The sequence below is a fragment of the Protomyctophum parallelum genome (assembly GCF_964188405.1).
Source record: "Protomyctophum parallelum genome assembly, chromosome: 18".
NCBI classification, from domain to species: domain Eukaryota; kingdom Metazoa; phylum Chordata; class Actinopteri; order Myctophiformes; family Myctophidae; genus Protomyctophum; species Protomyctophum parallelum.
The window spans coordinates 38628262-38655761 of NC_139716.1; the positions used below are offsets into that span (position 1 = coordinate 38628262).

At 41.9% G+C, this 27500-nt stretch overlaps 1 protein-coding gene across 1 annotated transcript in view; it reads right to left on the reverse strand.

The window, feature by feature from the left end:
* The window catches only part of ppp2r5b (protein phosphatase 2, regulatory subunit B', beta), a gene marked incomplete at both ends in the record, with an annotated part of 72468 nt that extends 45262 nt beyond the window's left edge, over positions 1-27206 (reverse strand). The window contains one exon of the mRNA XM_083789577.1: positions 27014-27206. Coding sequence (XP_083645703.1) covers positions 27014-27206 — 193 coding nt within the window. The remainder of the gene's footprint in view (positions 1-27013) is intronic.
* Between the last annotated feature and the right edge of the window lie 294 nt (positions 27207-27500).

The following is a 27500-nucleotide window of genomic DNA, read 5'->3' on the forward strand; positions in this document are numbered from 1 at the left end:
CAAAAGTCAGTTGACGCATTTTCAGAGTATGTTGGTTTGGCTCAATGGAACTAATATTATATTCATTATCGTTAAAGGGACACTTCACCCTTTTTGCAAAAAAATGTATGTTAATGACGTTTAGAAGCATTAGAACACTTTCCTGGAGATCTTTATGTGTGGTTTTAGATATTTTAGATTGTAGCAGTGAGCCTGTTGTCTCTCTACATGTTGTCTCAGTAAGACAGCTCTCCCCCTATCCACAAGGAGGAGCAGTGCACCAAAGAATTATGGGAATTGTAGTCCAGGAAGGTAGTGAGACCAGTGTCCATGACATCAGAGACAACAGGCTCACTGCTACAATCTAAAATAACTAAAACCACATATTACACACATAAATACCCCCAGGAAAGTGATCTAAAGCTTCTAAACGTCATTAACATATATTTTTTTGCAAAAAGGGTGAAGTGTCCCTTTAAATGTTTGGGGAAAAACAGCATGCCATGAGACCTTTAAATAAATAAGCCAATGCTGCAGCTGCTAATAATACGTTCCACCACAGAGCATGATGGAGAATAAGAATACAGAAGTGCAGGATAACATACGCTATAGGGCTTTAATGTGCCACCTGACGCCTTTGGACGCCTCCCCCCTGGTGGCCGAGAGTGCCAATGGCGCCTTTGGACGCCTTTTTGAAAAATAAAAATAAATATGGATTTTATTTAATCCATATTTTGCAGGTGATGACATGCACATGACATGCACAATAGAATTTCATTTTCTTTCTTTTATTTATAATGGGCTTCGGTGGCATCGAGGGCCAAAACTGGTATCCACCTGGTGGCACTGGATGAGTTAACCCATTCTGACCTGAGATCAGATTCATACGAGGTTTCCACTGGACACACACTGGTCCTGATGAACCCATTCTGACCTGAGATCAGATTCTAAAAATGTCAGTCGTTCTTCGATTTTTCAAATAATAGCAGACCTACAAGCTCGTATCGCGCCACTCGGTGGGGCGATATGAGCTTGTAGATCTGCTATTTTTAAATAGCTAAAGCATAACATGATGCTGACACCAAAATGGGTGCCCGGTCAGAATGGGTTAAGCAACTAGTCGACTAGGGGGGGGGGGTTCCCGTTTTTGTAGGCCTCAAGAACAGCTAGATTATAGTTATAGTCACCAATGCACACAATTTTTAAATGTACAACTATTATTTAAAAAATAAAAATAAGCCTACCTATTTTTACATAATAGGTATGGCCTAGTTAAACGAGTCGACTAGTAAAATAGGCAACTAGTAAAAAAATCACACCAGTGTGAACCAAGTGGTGCAACTCCCGTCTATTGGTTCTCTGTATCGTTCCAATTTGTATCATTCCAATTTCTTCTCTGTATCATTCCAATTTCTTCTCTGTATCGTTCCAATTTCTTCTCTGTATCGTTTGCGTCCAGCAGGTGGCAGCCATGTCACATACTTCTGTCGTTCCAATTTCACGCATGCGCACACCACTCGTGCTCACACAGGTTACAGGTACATCACAAACAGGTACACAGCTACACGGACATTGCACGCTGGATGTAGAAGTGGTTGCACCACTTAAAAATCACTAGAAGTGAAAGCCCCAACATGTGCAGGCCATGAAACACATGGATTTGGATTTAAAGATGACATCATCATCATCCCTCTCTCCTTCACACCAGCATCTCTGTTCACACTGTACATCTATCTCTCTCCTTTACACCAGCATCTCTGTTCACACTGTACATCTATGTCTCTCCTTCACACCGGCATCTCTGTTCACACTGTATGTTACGTGCCACGTAGGTAGGGTTCTCTGTAGGGTCTCTGTATTCCTCCCCTGTCCCTCCTTCCCTCTCCCCTCTGCCTCTCTCATTCTCTACAGATCCATAACCACCAGTGTGAATCCAGCAGCCCTCATTGGCCAGCCTCTGATTCCCTGGCTCCGCCTTCAACCAATCACACTCACCTGTGCCCTATAAAAGGGCTGTGTTGGGCTCAGTGCCTGATCTCTAGCTCTCTCTTCAACAACCGCAGTATTTGTTTGTAGACCACAGACCTGTTCTTATTGTTCTGCTACTAATGTCTAGCGCATATGCCCTGCCTTGGGATAGGTAAGATGGGGGCCTCTATACATAGACCACACGTAGGCAGAATCTATGTTAAACCACACTAGGTAAGGGATGGTTGCCACTTTTGTATTTATCCTCATTGGACAGTGTAGCTAGGCAGTCAGGCTTTTGTTTTCATGTCAGTTAGTTAGACAGCATTGTGTTCACCTTAGCTGCTTAGTTTATTATTTTGGCAACATCCGTGTCCCCTGGCAGTGGCATACTTTTGTTTTGAACTCTCTGAACTATTTGTAAAACTTGTACATATTCACTTGCTCTAACACTAAAATGCCATAAGGTCATTTTTGCCTCGAACTTTGTGTTTGTCTCCATTTATTTGCACCTTTTTAATGCTTGGTATCCCATACAAATTATGTTGTGTTACTCTAGCCTCTAGACTCTGCTAACATAAGGGTTTCGTAACATAGCCTCTAGACTCTGCTAACATAAGGGTTTCGTAACACTGTACATCTATCTCTCTCCTTCACACCGGCATCTCTGTTCACACTGTACATCTATCTCTCTCCTTCACACCAGCATCTCTGTTCACACTGTACATCTATCTCTGTTCACACTGTACATCTATCTCTCCTTCACACCAGCATCTCTGTTCACACTGTACATCTATCTCTGTTCACACTGTACATCTATCTCTCTCCTTCACACCAGCATCTCTGTTCACACTGTACATCTATCTCTCTCCTTCACACCAGCATCTCTGTTCACACTGTACATCTATCTCTGTTCACACTGTACATCTATCTCTCTCCTTCACACCAGCATCTCTGTTCACACTGTACATCTATCTCTCTCCTTCACACCAGCATCTCTGTTCACACTGTACATCTATGTCTCTCCTTTACACCAGCATCTCTGTTCAGACTGTACATCTATCTCTCTCCTTCACACAGGCATCTCTGTTCACACTGTACATCTATCTCTCTCCTTCACACCAGCATCTCTGTTCACACTGTACATCTATCTCTCTCCTTCACACAGGCATCTCTGTTCACACTGTACATCTATCTCTGTTCACACTGTACATCTATGTCTCTCCTTCACACCGGCATCTCTGTTCACACTGTACATCTATCTCTCTCCTTCACACCAGCATCTCTGTTCACACTGTACATCTATCTCTCTCCTTCACACCAGCATCTCTGTTCACACTGTACATCTATCTCTGTTCACACTGTACATCTATCTCTCTCCTTCACACCAGCATCTCTGTTCACACTGTACATCTATCTCTCTCCTTCACACCGGCATCTCTGTTCACACTGTACATCTATCTCTCTCCTTCACACAGGCATCTCTTTTCACACTGTACATCTATCTCTGTTCACACTGTACATCTATCTCTCTCCTTCACACCAGCATCTCTGTTCACACTGTACATCTATCTCTGTTCACACTGTACATCTATCTCTGTTCACACTGTACATCTATCTCTGTTCACACTGTACATCTATCTCTCTCCTTCACACCAGCATCTCTGTTCACACTGTACATCTATCTCTGTTCACACTGTACATCTATCTCTGTTCACACTGTACATCTATCTCTGTTCACACTGTACATCTATCTCTCTCCTTCACACCAGCATCTCTGTTCACACTGTACATCTATCTCTGTTCACACTGTACATCTATCTCTGTTCACACTGTACATCTATCTCTCTCCTTCACACCGGCATCTCTGTTCACACTGTACATCTATCTCTGTTCACACTGTACATCTATCTCTCTCCTTTACACCAGCATCTCTGTTCACACTGTACATCTATCTCTCTCCTTCACACCAGCATCTCTGTTCACACTGTACATCTATCTCTCTCCTTCACACATCTATCTCTCTCCTTTCCATCTGCTTTCCCACTGCCTCCCTCATCACTCGTCCATCACCCCACCCCACCCCACCCCACTATACTGTCTGTCTGTCTGTCCTCTCGTGCCAATGTAATGTTCATTCATTTCCTCTTTCCTCATGCACTTGTATTTGGTTTCCCTCTCTGTCTCTTATCTTCTCTCTCTAAATTGATTTCAGAGTCATAGAGAATTCCGATTCCATCATGCTCAACGGAAACCCTATAGCAGGCCAATACAGCTGGCCTCTCCTTTACACATAGATGCACGCACGCACGCACGCACGCACGCAGTTACATGTGAGTTATCATGTGAGATGGGAGCGTAACATACTTAGCTCTAGATTGTAGCTTATTTCCACAAAGTACAGCATTTCAGAGGTTAACCCATTCTGGGAGGGAACCCCTTTTGGTGTTTTAAGCATTATGTTATACTTTAGCTATTGAAAAATAGCAGATCTACAAGCTCATAGCACGGCACCGAGTGCTTGTAGGTCTGCTATTTTTGAAAAATCGTGAAAATGTGCCACAAATCTTTGAATATATTTTCTTTCAGAGCGAACTTTTTAACTTAAATCTTTGCTTCTGGGGGGTCCCTGGAACAACAGATTTTCAGATGGGGGTCCGTGGCCAAATACAGATAATTCTGGGGGTCCTTGACGTGAAAAATGTTGAGCACAACCGACATAGAAAGACAGGTTTTTCAGAAAACCATTAGGATTTAGAAGCCATTTTTTTTTAAATCGGCCTCAGGTCTTAACCCATTCTGACCGGGCACCCATTTTGGTGTCAGCATCATGTTATGCTTTAGCTATTTAAAAATAGCAGATCTACAAGCTCATATCGCGCCACCGAGTGGCGCGATACGAGCTTGTAGGTCTGCTATTTTTGAAAAATCGAAGAGCGACTGACATTTTTAGAATCTGATCTCAGGTCAGAATGGGTTCATCAGGACCAGTGTGTGTCCGGCGGAAACCTCGTATGAATCTGATCTCAGGTCAGAATGGGTTGAAGAAAGAAGACAGTACTAGTACAGTGTGTCACAGACAGCCAGGGCCTACCATGTGCAATAAAAGAGGGTCTCTCTTTCGAATGGGGTCCAGGGACCCCCCAGGGATCCATTAAAAGATGTAAATCACTGGTTTATCTCAAAACTGGCCTGAAAAATCGTGTATCAGGAGACCACAAGCGGAGATAAATGCAATAGAAAGGAGCCGTCATTCACTGCTGCCGTTTTCCCCTTTTCTCCATTCTACATAGTGTTTTGTATTTCTTGACGACATTTATTATCGTGTTATTTTCATCCTATGTTGATGAATTGAATAGCCTAGTAGTGACTATATAGGCCCTACAGTACACAGGACGTTTTGTGTCTTATGTCTGACTGTACCAAATGCTGTTTACATTTTTGTCTGAAGGAGTATTCTCTATTCAGTCAACCAATTTCCTTAAAGGGAAACTTCACCCTTTTTGCAAAAAAATATATGTTAATGACGTTTAGAAGATTTAGAACACTTTCCTGTGGGTCTTTATGTGTGTGTTTTTATGTGTGTGTTTTTATGTGTGTGTGTTATGTGTGTGGTTTTAGATAGTTTAGATGTTAGCTAGCAGTGAGCCCAGTGTCTCTGATGTCGTGGACACTGGGCTCACTTACTTCCTGGACTACTTGTCTCAGTAAGACAGCCATCCCCCTATCCACAAGGAGGAGCAGTGCACCGAAGTATTATGGGAAATGAAGTCCAGAAAGGAAGTTAGCCCAGTGTCCATGACATCAGAGACACAGGGCTCACTGCTAAAATCTAAAATATCTAAAACCACATATTACACACGTAAAAATCCCCAGGAAAGTGTTCTAAATCTTCTAAAAATGGTGAAGTGTCCCTTTAAGTAGCTTTGTGTGTGCCTGGCTGGCTGGCTACCTGCAGGGCTGGCTGGCTACCTGTGTCTGAGCACGGAAAGTGCATTTGGTTGGTTTTCAAAACCAAGTGTCATGGTTGTGCAGCCTAACACACACACACACAAACACATACATATTAACTTATATGATGATTACAGGTGTATCAGTACAGTACAGTACAGTACAGTACAGTACATTACAGTACAGTACAGTACAGTACAGTACAGTACAGTACAGTACAGTACAGTACAGTACAGTACAGTACAGTGACCCCCTGGGGACCCACACATGGTAACTCTGTCATTTTTTTTTTTTTTTTAAGATATTTTTTTGCGGCTTACGCCTTTTATTAGTTTTTGAAGGGACAGACAGTAGGCTGACAGGAAACGGGAGAGAGATGGGGGGGGAAGACATGCAGTAAAGGCCGTGTCAGGCTCGGGAGTCGAACCCACGGCACACTGCGACTGGATTACCAGTCGGGTGCCCAGACGGTTACGCCACCGCCTGGGCCAACTCTGTCATTTCTTGACCGTTTCGGACTCGGGCGGTTCGCCGGAACCGGGCCGGCACCCTGGGCGCGTTCCTGCGGGTCTGGAAGTTCAGGGACCCCCCCGGGGTCTATTTTTATATCCTGAAATGTTTTACCAACACAAATCTTAAGGAGTTTCCTGGCATAACATGGTTTCAAATGGGTGTCCTTGACATCACTGCAATACAATATGGTAAGATCAGTCTCACTGCGACTACCTGAGCACTGTGGGAACGCGTCTACAAGCCTCGGCTACTGCAGTTCTCTCGCACACAAATTCAAACCATTTGAGAGTTAAGACCCACTTCAACTAATATGTTTATAACAATTGCCACAGCGGCCAAACAGTTCCAAATACAAGTACTATTTCAGGGCACGATATAAGCAGGCTAAGATAACTTCAATTTAATAACATCACATTCTTGCAGGCAGTGACCGTAACATTACTGTACTGTAGCCTTAAAACAAATTGGGCAGCTGTTAATGAGAGCCTGAGCCAGCATGAGACTTTGACTGCAATTAACTACTCACCTAATGCCGCGGAGGTTCCATGTGTAACATACTTCCAAAGTGAGTACATTGTTTAAGTCACAGATGCATGGTTTTAATATCGTAAAATATATGAACTTTGGCTAAAAGTTTGTGTTTAATCCACGTGGGTTCTTGGTTAGTTAGACTATAGCGCTTGCCGGCATCATACTGTCACAACTTGTCAGTCATGGCAGCTTGGCTACAACCGAAACAGACTTCCTCTTTTTCTTCAAAATAACTACTACTGCTACTACTACTTGTAATGATTAGTCAACACTAGTGGTGCAACCACTTCCTTAAGTTAGTTAGTTAGTTAGTTAGTTAGTTAGTTAGTTTATTTATCTCAGTCATTTACAGTACAGTACATTTCAGAATGGGGGTTTCAGAATTACAGTTTGACTGAAAAGGTTTGGGCTGAAGCCGAAGCTTATTATGCCCACCTTTTTAATGATTCAAATAATAGAAGAAAGGGAAAAAAAGGAACAGAAAAAAAAACAAAAAAACAGGAACAATAGCAATGGGAAAAACTGATTCTCTGTAGTGTTGTGCTTCTTGTATACCAATGATGAACAGAAAATTCATATTTAGCTTAAATGCCTTATACTAGTTACGTTACGCCCACATAGATTTAGCTTTTTTAGAGCGTACTTTTATATTTGAAGTGGTTGCTTCAAATATAGTGTATTTTTTTATTCTCGTTTACTTTTACTGCTGTATACTGTATACTGTATGCTGTATACTGTTTGTATATTTATGTTTGAAGTGGTTACTTCAAATAATTTATTTTATATATATATATATATATATATATATTTATATATATATATTTTTTTTTATATATAATTTTGTAAAATAATTTTGTAATATCTACTGCCTATGCATATTGTATATATTAAAGTGATTTTATATATTTGTCAATTATCTAAGTAAGTAGCTTTGTGTGTGCCTGGCTGGCTGGCTAACTGTGTCTGAGCAGCTTTGTGTGTGCCTGGCTGGCTGGCTAACTGTGTCTGAGCAGCTTTGTGTGTGCCTGGCTGGCTGGCTAACTGTGTCTGAGCAGCTTTGTGTGTGCCTGGCTGGCTGGCTAACTGTGTCTGAGCAGCTTTGTGTGTGCCTGGCTGGCTGGCTAACTGTGTCTGAGCACAGAAATTGCATTTGGTTGGTTTTCAAAAACCAAGTGTCACTGTTGTGCAGCCTAACACACACACATACATATTAACTGTATGATGATTTCTGTGACAAACTGTTGTTTTCCGTGTTCCGCTTTTTTTCTTTCAATGCAGACTCACATTTATATAAAGGCTTTCATGTCTTTCTAAAGGTGTGTGTGGCTTTATTAGGGCACCCCTCCTCTTCTCCATTCTGTCTCTTTAATGAGAGGCTTTAAGGTGGCTTCGTCGACTACGTATTTTCACCGACGAAAACTAAATGGAAACGAATTGAAAACTAAGCTATGATGACTAAAACTAAGACTAAGTATATTGACAATTTCATCAACAAAATAAACTAGACTAAAATGTTAGGAAGGGACTAGTGGACAGTTATTTTAGTCATTTTACACTTGGTTGCATGCTGAAAATAGAAGATCTACAAGCTCACAACGCGTCTCGTGTGTCGTTACAACGGCACCAAGGCCCGCCAAAATACATTTTAGTCGACTAAATCAACTGTAGATTTAGTTGACTAAAACTATATTTACACTAAAACATTCCAGGTGACTAAAATTGACCGAAACTAAATTAAACTAAACTAAACTATTCAAGAGACTATATGACTAAAACTAAAATCTAAATTTGCTGAGCCTGATGATGTTTTATAAGCAGGGAAGATGTACTCAGTTAAAGTTTAGCAATAATGCAATAATAGAAATGCTCTATTACAAGTAAAAGGCCCGTATTCAAACTTGTACTTGAGCAGTAATACAAATGTATTAGCATAAGAATTATGTGCACAATACAAAAGTGCAAAGTATTTTTACCAAACTTTGTCAATTTGCAAGCTCACTATTTTCAAATAGATTAGCTGTAGTAGTGGGCTTTAATTGGTTAATGTTTTGTAATAAAGTAATGGCAAATCTAAGTATTCACGTAAAGTGAAAGTACATCAGAATTGCACTCGGGTGCAATACTTAACCCATTTAGGCCTGACGTCGAAATTTATGTAATGTATTTATTTCTGAAAAACCTCATGTTTCTATATCAGTGGTTCTCAATATTTCACGTCAAGGACCCCAAAAATTATTATGTAATATGCCACCGACCCCCATCTGAAAATATGTTGTTCCATGGACCCCCAGAAGCAAAGATTTGAGTGAAAAACAAACTCAAAAATATATATTCAAAGATTTGAGCTACATTTTCACGATTTTTCAAAAATAGCAGACCTACAAGCTTGTAGATCTGCTATTTTTCAATAGCTAAAGTACAACATAATGCTTAAAACACCAAAAGGGGTTCCCGCCCCAAAATGGGTTAAATGTAAATATGTACTACTTTCCGAGTAACTGATAGACGGTCTGTCTTATAACATAAGTGCATCGTGTGCAACTAAAGCTTTGCAAGGTTATGTAAACCAACACTGGAAACTGTGCCAGTTTTCTTTTGCACGCAGCATTAGTTGCCCGTTGTACTGTAAATGATGCCTATAGTGCCCAAGATGCACATTCTGTTGTCGTGTTTCACCTGCAAGAAATGCCCCAGCTGGGTCTGACATCATCAGCCATAAAGCCTAGCAACGGTAGTCTCCAGAGTGGGTCTACTGCTGAGCATTACATACAGATAAGGGAGTAAGGGACAACTGCAGGTATTTACGGTACATGCTAGCGGTGTTGATTTCGTCGAAACATTTTTCGCCAACTACCTTTTTCCACAGATGAAAACTAAGCTATGATGATTAAAACTTAACCACTTACGTTGCACTGTACTTATGGTGAGTTGTTTTGCAATGAAATCTTTTTCTGAATCAAGAACTACAAGATCGGCCTCAATGATGCTTGCGGAACTCGACTACCTCTCGTTCCTTACCTAAATCACGTTAAACCACACCCTCTCGTGTAATATTGCTTAAATGTAATCCTGGGCTGCTGGGCACTACACTCCCTCTGCCAACCTGGAGAGGGCAGTGGACTGACCTCATGCTTCCTTCTATGTATGGAGTCCAAGCCGCTTCTTTTCACCTTACAGTTGGTTGGACGTACGGTAGCGCGTGGAAGGAAGGAACACATTATTCCAACCAGTTCCTTTCCCAGGCCCTTTGCTGCATGTCCTTCCCCATCTTTCTCTCCTCTGTCACTGTCAAATAAAGGCTTCAAAGTTCAACTTCTCCCCCCCCCCCCCCCCGAAAAAAATAAATCATGCGCTGTGAGATTGTAGATGTAGAATTTTATCCAAAGAGATGTTGTTGTAGAGGTTGGGACCAATTATAGACCACTGGGGGATCCCGCAGGTACTTAACGAAATATACTGTATAAATAAATGGCTGACCTGGGATTACTTGTCACTACAGCAGGGAGGACAGATCTATTGGTGTTGATGGCATGCAGGTCACAGGATTAGTTTGAGTATTTATTTAGGCTTGTTGGACGGAGTAAGAGGAATGAGTTATTTGTTTGTTTGTAAAACCCACTGAATGTTAATACCCTGATAGCCTGGGACACATGCTCCGTGTTGACCCAATTGAGGTTATTTTTGACCCATATTGCAATAAAACCCAGGACTTACTGTAAGACTTCGTCATGCAGGAAAAACCCAGCTCTGTCATGAGACTGGCCTACTGCTTCTACAGTTCATTGTCACACGGCAGGCCAAAGAAACACACACACACACACACACAGATGCAGAAGTGCGTTTACTGTGTGTGTGTGTGTGTGTGTGTGTGTGTGTGTGTGTGTGTGTGTGTGTGTGTGTGTGTGTGTGTGTGTGTGTGTGTGTGTGTGTGTGTGTGTGTGTGGTCCTCCTGAACTGCCAGCAGCAAATCTCCAAAGATAGACCAGATTATGTCCCGTGATTGCTCTGCATACATGTCTACACACACACACACACACACACACACACACACACACAGTCTGCCCACTTGTATTCTCCAAGGCGTCGCAGTCATTTCATGACGATGACAGGCCCAGGAAATAATTCCCCATTCATTTCCCCCATAGACATTTAAAAAAGTATTTATTTAAAGATCTGAAAGCCTCGAACAAAGCCAACTCGGATCGTGACAAATCATGACAACACCCGTGTGAAGTGAGTGGTGTAACTCCGTGTGGGGGTCCCCGGAGGGGGGGGGGTTCCAGACCCACAGGAACGCACCCAGGGTGTCGGCCCGATTCCGGCGAGCCGCCCCGCGTCCGAAACGCTTGAGAAATGACAGAGTTACAACCATGCTGTTTTCCTGTTCACACATACCCAGCCAGCCAGGCAGGCAGGGACCCACACACATACTCACTTAACCCATTCTGACCTGAGATCAGATTCATACGAGGTTTCCACTGGACACACACTGGTCTGATGAACCCATTCTGACCTGAGATCAGATTCTAAAAATGTCAGTCGTTCTTCGATTTTTCAAAAATAGCAGACCTACAAGCTCGTATCGCGCCACTCGGTGGCGCGATATGAGCTTGTAGGTCTGCTATTTTTCAATAGCTAAAGCATAACATGATGCCAACACCAAAATGGGTGCCCGGTCAGAAAGGAAGTGCTTTGCACCACTTAAAAAACTGCAGGGTAAAACACCTTTTTTGTCGTTTTTCTTCTTCGTAATTATTTGTTCGGCCCAAAATATTGTGTTTGTTGTCATGATTTGTCTCGATCCGAGTTGGCTTTGTTCGAGGCTTACATATCTTTAAAATAAATACTTTTGAAATGTCTGGCCTGTCGTCATTGTCATGAAAGGGGGCGGGACTGCGAGGCTCTATTAAACTGCTTTTGTGAGATATCAATTTTCCCATATCCTTTATTATCAGAAGATACATACATCTGATATATTGATATGGGGAACCTGCCGTAAGGGAAGCCCCATGTGTCAAAACCATTTGCCAGTAATTTGTCATCTCACAGAACGTAAGTTGATGATTGAAAATATTTATGACTTGTCATCAGTGTTTCCTCTCCCCCATCAGAGGCCGTGTCTGGTGTTGTGGCAACGTACAGCAGTAATTCCCAAAGTGGGGTCCGGGGACCCCCAGGGGTCCTTGAGGGAGTTCCAGGGGGTCCCCAGCTAAATGATAGTTTGGAACCAAATGGACCCTTATAGGTCTGTAACGCTGAGAGTGTACAAATGGAACCAAGCTTCCATTTGTACACTCTCAAGAGTTAAATTAACATTGATTTTACATTATAAATTGGGGGTCCCAATAGATAGAAATGTCATTGAATGGGAGGTCTGTGTAGCCTAATGCATGTCAAACTGTGGGTACTTGAAAATAAACTGGTTGAGAATCTCAGCTAGAGCCGTAAAAATCTTCTCTTATGAGAGTCCCTGGATAACTTTTCAAATGGGGGTAATTAGTGTCAATTTGGGGGGTCCTTGACATGAGAACGTTTGGGAACCACTGACGTACAGTACTGCTACTACTGTGAGTACGCTATATAATCCAGACATCCAACTGGAAACTGTGGAAAGCACAGGTAGACTCAATGCAAGGACGTTTAGGTTTAACAATACTTCTTTGAGATTTCTTGCAAACCACAGCAAGAATCCACAGTGTTAACTTAATTGTGAAAATGAGAGTTAAATGGAACACTTTGCTGTGTTTAGGATGACAGGGGAAGATTAATATATCACAGCCGCAGTTGCCAAATTGACCCTGGCGTCCCCATTTTGGGCAAATTATCCAACTATTATTCAATCAACATTTGTCACAAATTTCCCCACGAAAATGTAATGCTAAAGGAGAAAGGAGATAAATGATGTGGAGAGACATTCAGTTCCACCCACACCTCCTGTGGTACTACTGTACATTCTATGTTGCCTGCAAGTCACTGCATATATACAAAGACTGTTTTAAAGCCTGGCTGTATAAACGAGACATAAATCGTTCATGTAAGAACATGGAGTTAGCCTGATTAGGACAGCAGCAGCTGCAGAACACCCATGACAGGGGAGCGTGGTTGGGTGTGTTTGCAATGCATCATCTCAACTGTAGAGATACACTGCTGCACTAAGAGTAAATATTAGTATAGTTCTCAACAGGCCTGAAAATTAAGGCTAACTGGGCCCTAACTGATCTGGCCCAAGACCTGGCCCGGCCCGACTAATTCGCATAGATTTTAGGCCAGACCTTTTCTTTTTTTCTTTTCTTTTCGTCTCCACCAGGCCGAAGGCATGGGGAGAGAGTATGTTTTGCACTCTGTGCGAAACATACTCTCACGTGTGTGTGCGTGTGTCCGTCCGTCTGTTAACAGCTCATCTCCTGCACCGTTAACCCGGTCGATGCCAAATTTTGCACACACACTCCCTGGATGCCAACGATGAACCTCTGCCCCAAATTTTCCAGAACGGCCTGTTATAGCGCCACCAGGGGGCCGACTTTTGAAAAACAATTTTTTTTATATTACTCCTCCAGATTCTGTCCAAAAATCCCACAAATCGTTACACACTATCTCTATAGTCATGTGTTCAAGACGCATCTGTCCGATATTTCATATTCCATCCTAATTGGCTAACATTGGCTTTCAAAGTTTGCAGGATTGGCCCTTTTGAACAAAAAGCCTCAATTCATGAACGCAGCGTGCAATTTACGCAAAATCTTTCACAGGGAAGGCAGAGGAATGTATCCCACCCTTTTCACATTGGCCTGTCATAGCGCCACCAACAGGTGGATTTTTGCAAAACAAATTTTTGGAACAAAATGCCTCAAATCATCCAATTGACATCCAAGGAGTAAGAAGAAATGGCACCCTTTTCACATTAGCCTATTATAGCGCCACCAGGAGGCCACAACCTGACCTGCCCTGGTGGAGACCTGTGCCCCAAGGGGCACTTTATCTCGTTTTTAGTTTTTTTTCATGGAGCCCGATTCCCGGCCCGGCCCAGCCCTACTGATTAGCATACAGCCCGGCTGAAAACGTCGGGTCGGGTTCGGGCAGAGTTTGAGAACTCTAGATATTAGTCAATACTAATACTACTTTACATAGACTTATCTTCTCGTATTAACCCGTTGCCTTGTCCACATTGCCTGTGTGTGACAACTGAGAACTATAATTTTATTTTATTTTTGTAGCTCACAATCAAGACATCTTCCTAACATTAGATTATTGTACAACCTTGTATAGTTTATAAAGAGGTTCAAGACCATGGTTAGCGTTAGAGCTTGTAGAAATGTTTTGTCAGTAGATATGAATTTGGATTGGTGGTTGTGGTCTTGTGACTCACAAGCTTCATGTCCAGACAGAGCGGTATGTTGCTGTTCCCACGATAAATAACTACACTAGATAGGTACAGTAGCTAGATGTGTCTAGTTAGGCAATCAGGTTCTGAAAATAGATATGGACAGATGGGTGGGTAAGACAGACAGACAGTTTGTTGCTTTTGCTTGGATAATGGATATATTACATTATTGATGATGATTGGCTGCATGCTTGCAGTCAGACTATGAATGTGAACTAATGGAGATGGTATGGAGATGATGACAGTCAATTAGCTGAGCTCATTCCCAGGGCTATTAACTTCTACCCCGGATTTTATTGCCAACCATCCTCAAATATTGTATTGACAGTTCCAGTGAGGAGAGACAAGAGAGGATGGACAACAGTATACTACTTCATCGGTTCCTAAACAAGTGGTTTTCAAAGTGGGGTCAGGGGACCCCGTTAACAGTTTGACTGCGGAAAACGATTTATCAGACTTTTAATCAACCCCCCTTCACTGCCGAGATTGTTGTATTACCTTTAGAGCATACGCTGAATTATTTGGGCTTTTAATCCGCGAAAATCCAGCGAAAAAAGGTCCCTCGGTTTGTTGTGATCCAATCGTACCATCCACCATCTTGGTGCACCCGGAAGACGCACACAAGACTCGTCTCCATGAGGCGTTGTACCCCATTCATTTGCATTGGCCTCAATTTCCCAGAAGCCCTAGCAGCCCACAGCATGTGACGATTTCCGTTTTTTTTATCACAACAGATGCGCCTACTCTCTTTCTCCGCGGCGAAGAAGAATTTTCTTTTTTTTGTTTACATTACGGCGGATTAAACACATAAAACAAAACTCGCGTATGTCCGATATGGCAGCGACATTAACCTGGAGTAATCCATTCAAAGCACGGAAACTGTTAAGGTCCCTTTGTGACGGACAATTGAGGAGAAGTTCACTTTTTCCACTATACGTCAATGAACTTGTAATTTAATAATTACAAGTTCATTGTAACGTAATGACGTATAGTGGGAAAAGTAAACTACCGTACTTTCCCTCTACAAGGGAGGTTGCTAGAGCTTGTGTCCAAGTGTGAGAGCAAATGTATTTCTCTATTTCTCTGCGTCTCCGAGCAAAAAAGAAAGTTTAAGCACCCTTGCCTTAGATTACAGCGCCTTGCTCCATAATTAAACAGAAGCGAAAATGAGGCTTGACGAATGCCAATTCCCCAAAAACAAGACTCAGGTTGTTTTTGTATGTCTCTAAAATGACAATGCCATTCTAATAGAGGCATTTTAATGATAGCCTTAGATTATTATTATTGTTGTGAGCTTGTAGATCAACTATATTCTCTGTTTATTTGGGGGAAAAAAGAGAAATGGCATTATGATTTATATAAAGATTCTAATAACGGGTTGTGTATGTATGTGTGTGTTCATACTGCACATACTGTATTCCCAGCATATGTACATACAAATCCCCACCCAGTCAGTTAATGCTGATCTTGGCTATCTATATTATGAGCCCATTAGGGACATAGTGTATACTGCTGTACAATGCAGCAATCCTTATTTCTATATAAAAACACAGAGTCCATTAAGGCTGTGTGCGTGCTTGTGTGCGTGCAGTACCAGCCAGCATGCATGTGTGTTCGCGATGTTTGTGTGTCCGTGTGTGTGCATGTCCAATCATACCTTACATACAATTTACAATTGACAATTTAGGCATTTAGCAGGCGCTCTTAATCCAGAGCGACTTACATTAAGCAAGAACAAAAGCATGGGAATACATCACATAAAAGCATTTATCATGAAACATGCGTAAGCTAAGAAAGTAACAGTGGAATATCTATATAATGAAACTATACATATAAACTATACATATATACTACTATACTATACTATACTGTACTATGGCGTGCTATGACTATATACAATGCAATTATAGTGCTGTCTACATAACATGCTATAAGTCTGTATCAAATGCTATCTAAGTCTGCAGAAATGCTATCTAAGGGGGTGGGGTAAGTGCTATGGGCCATGATGGAGTCTGAAAAGGTGGGTTTTCAGACTACGGCGGAAGATTGGGAAGTTGGGAGTGATGCTGCAGTTCTGACTGCAATGGGAACATACATACATGCATATGTGCACTTGTGCTCGTGTGTGTGCTTGTGCGTGTGCATCTTGCTATACTTCTGTGTGTGAGTGCGCGCGCGCGTGCGTGTGTGTGTGTGTATAAATTATTAGTATGTTTGTGTATGCATTACAGGCCTGCAGCCAAGCGGTGATATACTCTAGCACCCCATATTCTTTATTGACCGATTGGCTGGCTTGACTATCCCTACTGTTCTTTTATTGGCCGTCGCAGATCATCCGTTAGCCGAGCAGCTCACACACACGCAGGATTGCATTACCTGAGTATACTGTACTCACTGTACCGCAATTACTGCCAAAATATGTTGAGAAATACCAGAGAGTATTACACATATTGACCAAACGATTAGTACGTACAATAATATCCTCCAGTGCTGCTAATTGCACATTGTAGACATACTCTGTTAAAAATAAAAGTCTGGTAAAACTAAGGTATTGGTATCAAAAAGTACTCAAAGTAAAAGTAGTCATTATGCAGAATGTCCCATTGTACAAGTTTTCAACTGTATAACAAACGGACACAATGTGAGCTTGTGTGTGTATATATATATATATATATATATCAATACGTGAGCTGATCTATATATATATATATATATATATATATATATATATATATAGGGCTGAAGTGGGTAATTTGTTTTCTAGTGGAGTGGTTTTATAAAATTGTACATAACTCAGTACTTGAGTAAATGTATGTAGTTACCTTACCACTGTGCTGCTAATGTACGTAACAGTTTTTACACTAAGGGTGCATTTAACCACTTGAAGTGACCTTTAAGGTGCATATTTTAAATTGCAAATCTACAAAATCACAATGAATCTGCAGTGCAATATGTTGTGAGCTTGTAGATCTACTATTTTCAAAGCACGCACCCATTGTATGCATTCTGTTTAAGCTGTTAAGCCTGAGAGTGTAACACATAAATTAACCTATTTTCATATGGACCATCTCCTTTGGTCAGGTGAGATAGCACATACATGGTGTCTACCGCGCATCCCTTTTGGATGAGCGGTATAGATATGTATATTTGGTGTCCCATGCGGTAGACCGTGGTTAAAATCCAGGTGGTTACATAACATAAGCCTATATACCTTTTTCCCCACGTGGAACATGAAACGGCATGTTCCCCCATGTGCTCTTGTAAAGTCACTTTAAGTGAACACTGATCAGCTCACGTATTGTTTTCTCTGAAGGCCTATAGAATGAACCACAGCCTTACATTATTCATTAATTCATATCAAGACAAAAGAAAGTTCATAAGCTATACGAGAAATGTGCACGCTTTACAGGTTATATAGTCACAAATGTATGTCCTCAGTGGTGGAAAAAGTACTCAAATTCTCGACTTAAAAGTATCAATACTGCAATATAGAAATAATAAGTAAAAGTCTGTAATTCAAAATGTACTATACGGATATTTTAAAATGTCTGAAACATAGTGTTTAATGTATGTTTTGCAATAATAATCCAAATCAATAAAGTAACTAAAGTTTTCAAATAAATGTAGTGGAGTAAAAGTGTGGATCAGAGAAATAGGAAATACTCATGTAAAGTACAAATACCACAGAAAAGCACAGTACGTAAATCCATCACGGCATGTCCTTGCGATAAATGAATACAACCTCACACCCTCTGATGAAAATAGAAGAGCAACGGAGTCGGAGAGTGTGGAAAAGAGGTGAAGAAATGAGTGCAAGCAGTTTGGAATGGGTGGAGAAAATGGGTGTGATGATGTGTGACAGGAAAGTATCAGCAAGAATGAAAGGGAAGGTGTACAAGACAGTGGTGAGACCGGCTGTGTTGTATGGTTTAGACTAGAGACAGTCGCACTGAAGAAAGACAGGAAGCAGAGCTGGAGGTAGCAGAGACTGAAATGTTGAGGTTCTCTCTGGGAGTAACATACGCTCAATTTAAATCTTTGATTGCAGACTTACCCCCAAGTATCTGCAACTGTTTTTAAACATGCGTGCTACATCACACGATGAGGAAATGTTGCAGTTCTGTTCCGTTTTAGGTTATTGCTTTTAAATGTTGTATTGTGTTGTATCTCGACGACACTGCAAATGAGGGTGACCTCAATGTCTTTCGAGAATAAATAAAGTTTTGAATGAACGAACGAAGGATGGATTAGGATCAGGAACGAGTACATCAGAGGGACAGCGCATGTCAGATGTTTTGGAGATAAAGCCAGAGAGGCCAGACTGAGATGGTTTGGACACGTACAGACTCCAGAGGAGGGATAGTGCGTATATATCGGTAGAAGGAGGATGTTGAGGTTGGAACTGCCAGGCAGGAGGCCTTAGAGGAAGACCAAAGAGAAGATGTATGGGTGTAGTGAAAGAGGACATGAAGTTAGTTGGTGTGAGAGAAGAGGAGGCAGAGGACAGGGTGAGATGGAGGCAGATGATTCGCTGTGGCGACCCCTGAAGGGAAAAGCTGAAAGGAAAAGAAGACCCTCCGACGAAAATAGAGCAAGCAAAACAGCAAGCTCGCTGTCAGTGCCTACTTTGAACACTACCCGTTTAAACATTCAGAATCCAGTTCATCTCTTCATTCTAGCAGCATGCATCAGATAATTACTGGATGGTCCACTGAGCTAATGCACTCACTGTACACTACGCCACCAACCGTACGTAATGATGCCATTTGCCTAAAATCCTAATGGTCCATGTATGGATTTAACAGTGTTATATACTGTACGCTGATGATGGATGGCTCTTAGCCTGAAACGTGTTTGTTTTTGACCCTCAATAAAAGAAAAACATTGATCCGTGATTGCTGGCATACTGTTTGTTTCCGATAATACTGCTGCATGTGTGTTCCTGTTGAGGTTGTCCATGCTCCCTCAGCGCCAATGACCAGCTGCTACATTATGTGACCTGCATGCATAATTTTACACTTCACAAGGAAAGTGTTTGTGAGACAAAACTTTACAGTGCTTTAACAAGACAAGAGTCAACAGAGTCAAACTATGCCTAATAGCCACAATGCCTCAGCATTCTATCACAAATCCGGACAGCTGTTTCATATATACTCATCTGCTCGACTACATGGACGTTCATATTTCATACACCATAATGTGTTTCCACATTCCACATTTGTGTGCATCTTAAACTTAACTTAAATATGTTTTATTGATTATTACTGTCTGTAATATTTAGTTATAGTTCTGTTTGGTAATATGGGAGTTTTCTTTTAAATGGGAGTTTTTTGTTTCATTGTTCAACCTGTTCAACTGTTACGACTATTTATTTATTTTTGTCGTACAATGTTTGTTTTTTTTAATGTTGAAAGATTTTCACACACCTTTCACCTATAATGACGGTCTGTGAAATCCCGTTGTACAAGTACAGTACTCGTCGTAAAGGGATACAGCTTCAACAGTGCAGCTGGTGGTAGCTTAACGAGCGATGTAGAACAGTGTGTTCAGCGGGCAAAAGAAGCGTTGGAATGACGTGATAAGGCGTGACGCTGATTTATATCACCTCGGGGGTGGACCAAGGATCACGCCACATCCAAATTTGATTGTGAGGTTTTATGGATGTACTTCTGTGGTCACGTGCCACACGCCCCATAGGCGATTCTATGAAGACGACAATAAAGGTTAAACAAAATACAGTTGCCCTGTGGTCGTAAAAGCTGGTAGAAACAAGAACATTACAAGCTTCATATCAGACTGTCTATTTTTAAATAGTGCCATACCAGCTAGCAAAGGGTACATACAGGTCTCCACTGCCCCAGGCAGCAATGTCATGACAAAACCGTGTGAACACGCACGTTTCCTGAAACAGAGAGTAGGTCAATGAAGTTCCATCTGTGATGCAACCTGGTTTACTTTCTTACATCTAATTAATTCAGCTGAAAAACATATGCTTTCCAAAAAGGTGTAAACAGTAAGCCTAACAGTAAGTTATCTCTACGTAACTATAAAGACTATAAAGCAGTGGTTCTTAAACTTTAACATTTCAAGGACCCCTCAGTCTGTTATGCATTAGGCGACCGCGACACCCATGACTCTGAAAGTGTACAAAATGGAACCTCTAGGGGGTCCATTTGTTCACCTGGAACCCCCTCAAGAAGCCTTGGGGGTCCCGGACCCCACTTTGAGAACCTCTGCTTTAATGAGCTGGCAGGTAATCACATCATGGTGGTTCACAACATTGGGTCTGGCTCTGCACTGAATGAAAACAGCCTTATTCAAGTTGATTAAGAGCCGTGATATAATGCACTTATGCGCCTCTTGGTTCCAGGACAATTGATTCAATTTATCAATCTTTAACTTTTAGCCATGCCATGAGGAAAACCCATGCAGGTTCAAATCGGTCTTCATCCTTATATGACTTTTAAAAGTTTGTATTTGTATTACAATGTCCTAGAAGAAATACCTATATCCATGGCTAGTTGTGAGTGTACTTGAGGCCAGCTTAAGGCATTCCCTGTCTCCCCTGAGCACCTCGCATTTAGCTGGACGTCAGCATATTATCTCAATCGAGACTCGAGCACTTGGTTTTCTTCTTACATTACATTTCTCACTTGAGACATGGCTTGAAAAGGTTGAAGGATCCTTGACATTTTGGTTTACTACAATCTCCCACAGGCTCCTGTCCAATGTTTCATGGCAAAAAGCGGAAAGCCCCCAAAGTCAAATGCCTCCCACAAGGACGCAGGAAATGGATAATCTCATGCTCAAATTATGCTCTATCGCACTCACACAAATGGTGTTGCGTGCTGGAAATAGCCAATCTATAAGCCCCCCATTGTACGATGTACGTTAAATATGGCTTATTGCAGACCACTGAGCATTGGCTTGAAACTTTATGGAAAATGCAGACAGTGTGCTGCCTAGTGCACTTAACTATACAACCTCAGACACTAAAATGGATTTACTGTTATGGAAGAAAATGACATTTGTCTCATTTATTATTGGACTAGTACGCCGTACCATTGCTATGTCTTTTTAATTAATATTTATGATGCCTTTCTACAGTAAGTACATTCTGCCGTGAATTCAGTTGTTAAACCGCTGGCAGGAATCTCCAAAAAGTCTTAGGTCATGGTTAAATGGTTAAGATTCTACAAGTCATTGAGGTGTTTGGTTGTCTTTCACTGTAATTAAACTCACTTGAAAACACACACAAAATGTTTTTTACTTATTATTCTAATATGTTTCAATATCACCATAATGAAGCAATTTCTGTAATGTACATTTTTGTCATTGTATATACATTTGTTTAATTTGAGAACCCCTGGTTTGTTTTGTTAAATCATTTTTGTTCCACAATTTCTCCAGCACATTTCTCCTTCTTTTTAGCGTAGAAAGGATTACTCCAGAGAGGAGGGACAGGGTGGTTATAGTACATGTACAGGTCTTCATAGTTGGTACTAAAAAACAATGTAAAATTCCCTCCTCTTGCATTTTCACTGCATTAGTGCTGCATTCTACTATCAGTCTCTCTCGGGAATCAGGCAATACTGCCGCAGCAGTAAGCCTTCTAGGCTACAGTCAAAATGGACCTCCAGGGGTCCTTATTAACACCCTCAGAAGGTAACAGGTACGGAAGGCCCTTTTCCATCTCGCCCAGCTACTCTACCTAGCTGTAAATAACAAACATAATTCATGTTGGTGATTATATAAAAGGTATTCTCATATAAATGTATCATTGTTAAGTTCACTGTGTCTTTCCACGGGTATAAGAGCATGATGATGCCATTACAAAACATGGGCTACATGGAAGAAATGTGTTTAACCCATTCTGAACGGGCACCCATTTTGGTGTCAGCATCATGTTATGCTTTAGCTATTGAAAAATAGCAGATCTACAAGCTCATATCGCGCCACCGAGTGGCGCGATACGAGCTTGTAGGTCTGCTATTTTTTGAAAAATCGAAGAACGACTGACATTTTTAGAATCTGATCTCGGGTCAGAATGGGTTCATCAGACCAGTGTGTATCCAGTGGAAACCTCGTATGAATCTGATCTCAGGTCAGAATGGGTTAATAAAACGAAATTAACTTAATTAAGCAGTCAACGTCTCTGTCTCATGTTATTCTTTCTTAATTTTACAGAGTATCGACTACTATAATACAATCAAATAAATCTGAATACAAGATCATTTCAGATTTCAGAGAGGGAGGGAAATACTAAATTAACTGTTAACTACATTAACACATTTTGCGGGGGCGAGTTGGAAAAAGGGCGAGTCGTCTGGTATTCCCTCAGAACACTCAGAAAGATGCTGCTGTGTGTGTATACATGAGTGGATCACTGTGGAAGCTTATTGGGCAGTACAGTGCACCGTTACAGTGCATCTTGGATCCATCATGCATTGCACATGCTCTTATGGTAGGCTTCGCCTTGCAAGCCATATCACTGTCAGTGAAGTTGGAAATACACTTAGGAGTATAGCGTGCACTCTACTCCTCCCCCCTCCCCCCCCCCCCCCCACAGAGAGAGAGAGAGAGAGAGAGAGAGAGGCAGTTTAATGTAGACTTATAGCATTTTATGTAAACAGCACTACATATATGCATAGTTTCATTTTATGGATATTCCACTGTTACGTTCTTAGCTTACGTATGATTCATGAGACCTACTTCATGTATGTGATGCATTGCCATGCTTTTTGTTCTTGCTTAATGTAAATCGCTCTGGATTAAGAGCGTCTGCTAAATGCCTAAATTGTAAATTGTAGAGAGAGAGAGAGAGAGAGAGAGAGAGAGAGAGAGAGAGAGAGAGAGAGACCCCCACGCAAATCTGTAAAAGCACAAAGGTCTTTTTGTCATAGAGGGTTAATGGAAACAGATTGCAGGTTACATCAAAAGGAAAGTCACCTTATAAAGAGGGGTCAGCATCAGCATGAACAATGACACATAACATGCACAGCCTGAAGAAGGTGACGTGTGTGTGTGTGTGTGTGTGTGTGTGTGTGTGTGTGTGTGTGTGTGTGTGTGCGTGCGTGCGTGCGTGCGTGCGTGTGCATGCGTGTGTGCGTACAGAGAAACAGAAAGGAGAGCATGTGGGAAAGAATTGAGGGCAAAAGAAGGTTGGTGTGATATGAAGAGAATAAATAAAGACTTAGTTGAAAGATAACGGAGTAAAGGCTGAGTTACACTTGGTTGTGTGCGCCTGAAATAGACGATCTGCAAACTCAGAACATGGCATGCTGTGACACGCTCTCAGCTTGTACATCAGCTATTTTTGGCAGGTGACACCGGTACGCAACGAAATATAAATCTCCCCTTAAGCTGACCAGGCCTAGAAGCAACTGTACAAAATTATTGATCGGGATTTTTTTTTTACTCGTATCTGCTTCCCAACAAGTTCTAGCCTTCAGTCAGAAGAAGTTATATTATTTGGGGGGAACCTTAAAAAGATTTTTCATTGAAAGGAGTACACCACCTTTGTGAGTCCATGATTCATGGTTGCTGATGTATGAGTCATGATATGCCAATACAAACGACCACAATCCAATCAGTGGTTGATACAACGGTACAACTGTGTTTTCTCAGACTTTTCTTGTAAGAAATAACAGACATTAGTGCAGGTCCATACTGTACAGTACATATCACCTGTGGCGACAGCCCCACGGCCAGCTTTTAGTGTACTGTATGTGACTATATGTGCTAACACAAACTTTGTCCTAACACAAACATTAAATCCCATTGACAATGGTGAGTGTTCCTGTAAACACAAACATTGCGTAACACAAACATTGAAGACGAAGGTGAGGATGCAAATTCTGATTGGCCGGAATGAGATGATTTACGATGATAAGATCGCCCCTCACTTCACACGTGTGTGATTTTTCTTTATTCAATACTATACTACATAAAATACTATTATATTATTCAATATCATAATAGCCGGCCTTTATCCAAAAGAATATATATACACACATCAAACATAACTGGGTGCAGCCGTGCAGGTGCAGGATAAAGAAATAACTACTGTGCAAACTGAAGAAATATCCGCTCACTGACACAAAATGGCTAGTTATTTTTCAGTCATAATTCCATCCTTTATCAAGCCTGTCCAATAATGAATGTGGTACTGTTTTATCCAGCATGGGATACGCCTATTACCCGATAGCCGGGGTTTGCCACATCACATCAGCAGTCTGTATGGACAATCCGGACAGTCTCACATGCAGGTGTTTGGCTCAAGTAACCCTTATCTGGGTCTGTGTAACTCTCAGAGTTAGTATGGATTAGTATGGATTGAGGTCCCAGAGATAAGGAATTGTCAAATCCCATCCATTTATGGCACAAAGGCTGCAAAACTAACCCACAAATGGGACTTGAAAATACTATTCAACCCACACCTGGCTACTACGGTATGAGCTTTGCCTTTCTGACAAAATGACGCCTACGGAACAGGCACACCACAGCCGTGATCTGGGCAGGTCTGAGTTTAAGAAATGCAGTGCAGACAACAACGCTATATTTAACAATATGACATCAATCCTGGCTCCATCTATTTGTCTTGAGCCTTCCCTCCAGCTGCATAGAGCACCGAAGTCTGACCTCACTTTCAGTAGAGGGCGTCTGTCCCCAGGTTCATGTATTTGTTTAGTTGCATTGAAATCCCCATTGAGGCGATTTGAGATCGCCTCATATAACAACTGTGTTTGAAAAATGAACATGTCACCCCGGCCGCTTCACTCATATGGATATGAAGAATCAACTGACTGAGAGAAAACGCTAATGTTACTGCTGCTGAATTAGTTAGATTTTCGCTAGAAGCAGACTGTATCATATATGAGTGACTGACTGTTGCAAACGATACAGAGACACCTCCCTGACAATAACGCCGAGACAGCTTGTTTATTTTTGGACCACAACGCTTATAGTAGACGATATTAAGATCACCCCATGTTATTCTCCATAGAGAAATTACTTCCGCGAACCAGGGGAATCGTCGGGATGAGCGAGTTACGTCAGGACTTCGGTGCTCTATGGCGAATGAAAACACACAGAGCAAACGGAACCTACTGTACAGCAACAGTATACTGTACCTAGGAAAGGGGCGAGCATCAGCATAATCATTTCAAAAGGTCACACTGGTGATGCCTACAGAATATTCATTCCCTCGTAATATCTCCCATTTTTGTGAGTACAGGAAGGCAGAAGGCTGGGCACTAGGGAAATCTGGGTACCATGTTTTTGGGAAGAATAAGACACAAGAGAAGGGAACTGGGTACCAGGAAGAGTGGGTATAGTGGGTACCAGGAGTCTGACAACTGGGCAAATGTGGGCACTGTGGCTACAGTAAAACTACTGTATGCCTATAGCCCAAACTTTATTTCTAAAACTAACCTCAACCCTGAACCTAACCTCAGTAAAATTACACCAAAACCTAACCTTAATCTCACAGAACTATGCCTAACCTTAACCTCAAACTAATAAACTAATATAAAATGTGTGTGACATGTTTTGGATGGCTGAAAAGAAAATAATCTGAATTTAGTTGCATATTCCAGTATAGGCCTAATCCACATGCCAGACTTCCCTGCACACTCTTCTGGTCTGGTGCCTGTTCCACTTAGCCCCTTTTGGCACCCTTGGTTACCTTTTCTGTATTTGCTAGTGCCCACTTAGCCCCTCTCGGCAGCCCCCGTAAAGTTTCTGACATTTGGATGTTTAGTAAACATCCAAATGTTTGTTTTTGATGTTTAGTGAACATCCAAATGTCAGAAACTTTACGGGGGGTGCCGAGAGGGGCTAGTGCCCACTCTGTTTTGGTTCCCATATATCCCTATAGTGCCCACTCTTTTGTGTGGTTTTTTCGTGCCAAAATGGCAGTAGGCCTACAAATAAAAAACGGCTTAATAAACAGCATGCATGAACATTAACTGCACAGCGACAGGGTTGCCTTACCTGGAATAATAGTGCACCAAAAGTAGCCTTGTATTCGGGTATGTAGCGTAGCGTCAAACATCTCAACCTCTTTGAACAGCAACAGCCCTCTAATTTGTGGATGCAATGCTGGCAGAGATTTTGGGCAACCTCATTGCCAAGCTGAATGTTTTTCAAAGTCAGCTGTATATCCAGCCATGATCTGTTGGTCTGTTTTCAGAGTTAACCACCAGTGATAAAAAGTTTAGACTGGTGGCAAGCAGGGGTCTAGACTCTAGAGAGTGGAAACAAAAAGTGCGTGCATGTAGTGTACACCGTATCGTGTGTGTGTGTGTGTGTGTGTGTGTGTGTGTGTGTGTGTGTGTGTGTGTGTGTGTGTGTGTGTGCATTTCCGGATAAAGTAGGCGGGCTCCCGGAATCCCGGATATGCACTGTAAATCGATGCAAGTTGCAAGATCAGCAGCAGCAAGTGCAATAAAGAGTGGTTTCTCTTTTGGTCAAACTAAACATAAAGCTTTGAATGAAGACTGGAAATACTGAAGATTCTGAAGAATGTTATCTATAGCTAAAGGCCCACTAGGCAGTATTTCTCAAAACAAAACAAAAAGAAAAGAAAAAGAAAGCAAAAACATAATTTCCTGGCTACCCTTCTTCTTCTTTTTTTCCCTGAAAAAAAAGTGAGTTATATAAATATATAGAGATTTTGTTGTTACCCACCTTTGAGTAGAGGCAGCGGCGTGAGCTCCACCTGTGAACTCTGGTAGCGGAACTGGGACGAGCTGTGGGACCTCCTCTGCCGGGCTCTGCGCATCGACCTCCGGGGGAAGCCATCCACCTTCTCCGCCGACGGGACCGAGAAGCCGGTGGTCGGCGAGGAAGGGCTGGTCGGAGGCAGCTTGGTCGTCTCCATGTTAATCGCTGCAGTGCGCGCGCGCGCGCGTCTCTCTGTGTGTGTGTGTGTGTGCGTGCGTGCGAGAGAGAGAGTGAGGCTGAAGAGGCACTGATCGATGTATGGTCAATTTATCCAAATGATAAATTGGGGTAGTGGGGTTCACGAGGAGAGGGGTGAGAGAGAGAGGAGGCAGAGAAGGAGGGAGAGGGTGGTGAGATGGAGGGAAGGTTATGGAGGAGGAGAGGTGAAGAGAATCAGAGCGGGCGAGGTGTGTGTGGATGGATCACTGGATGTCCGCTTCTTATCCGCACC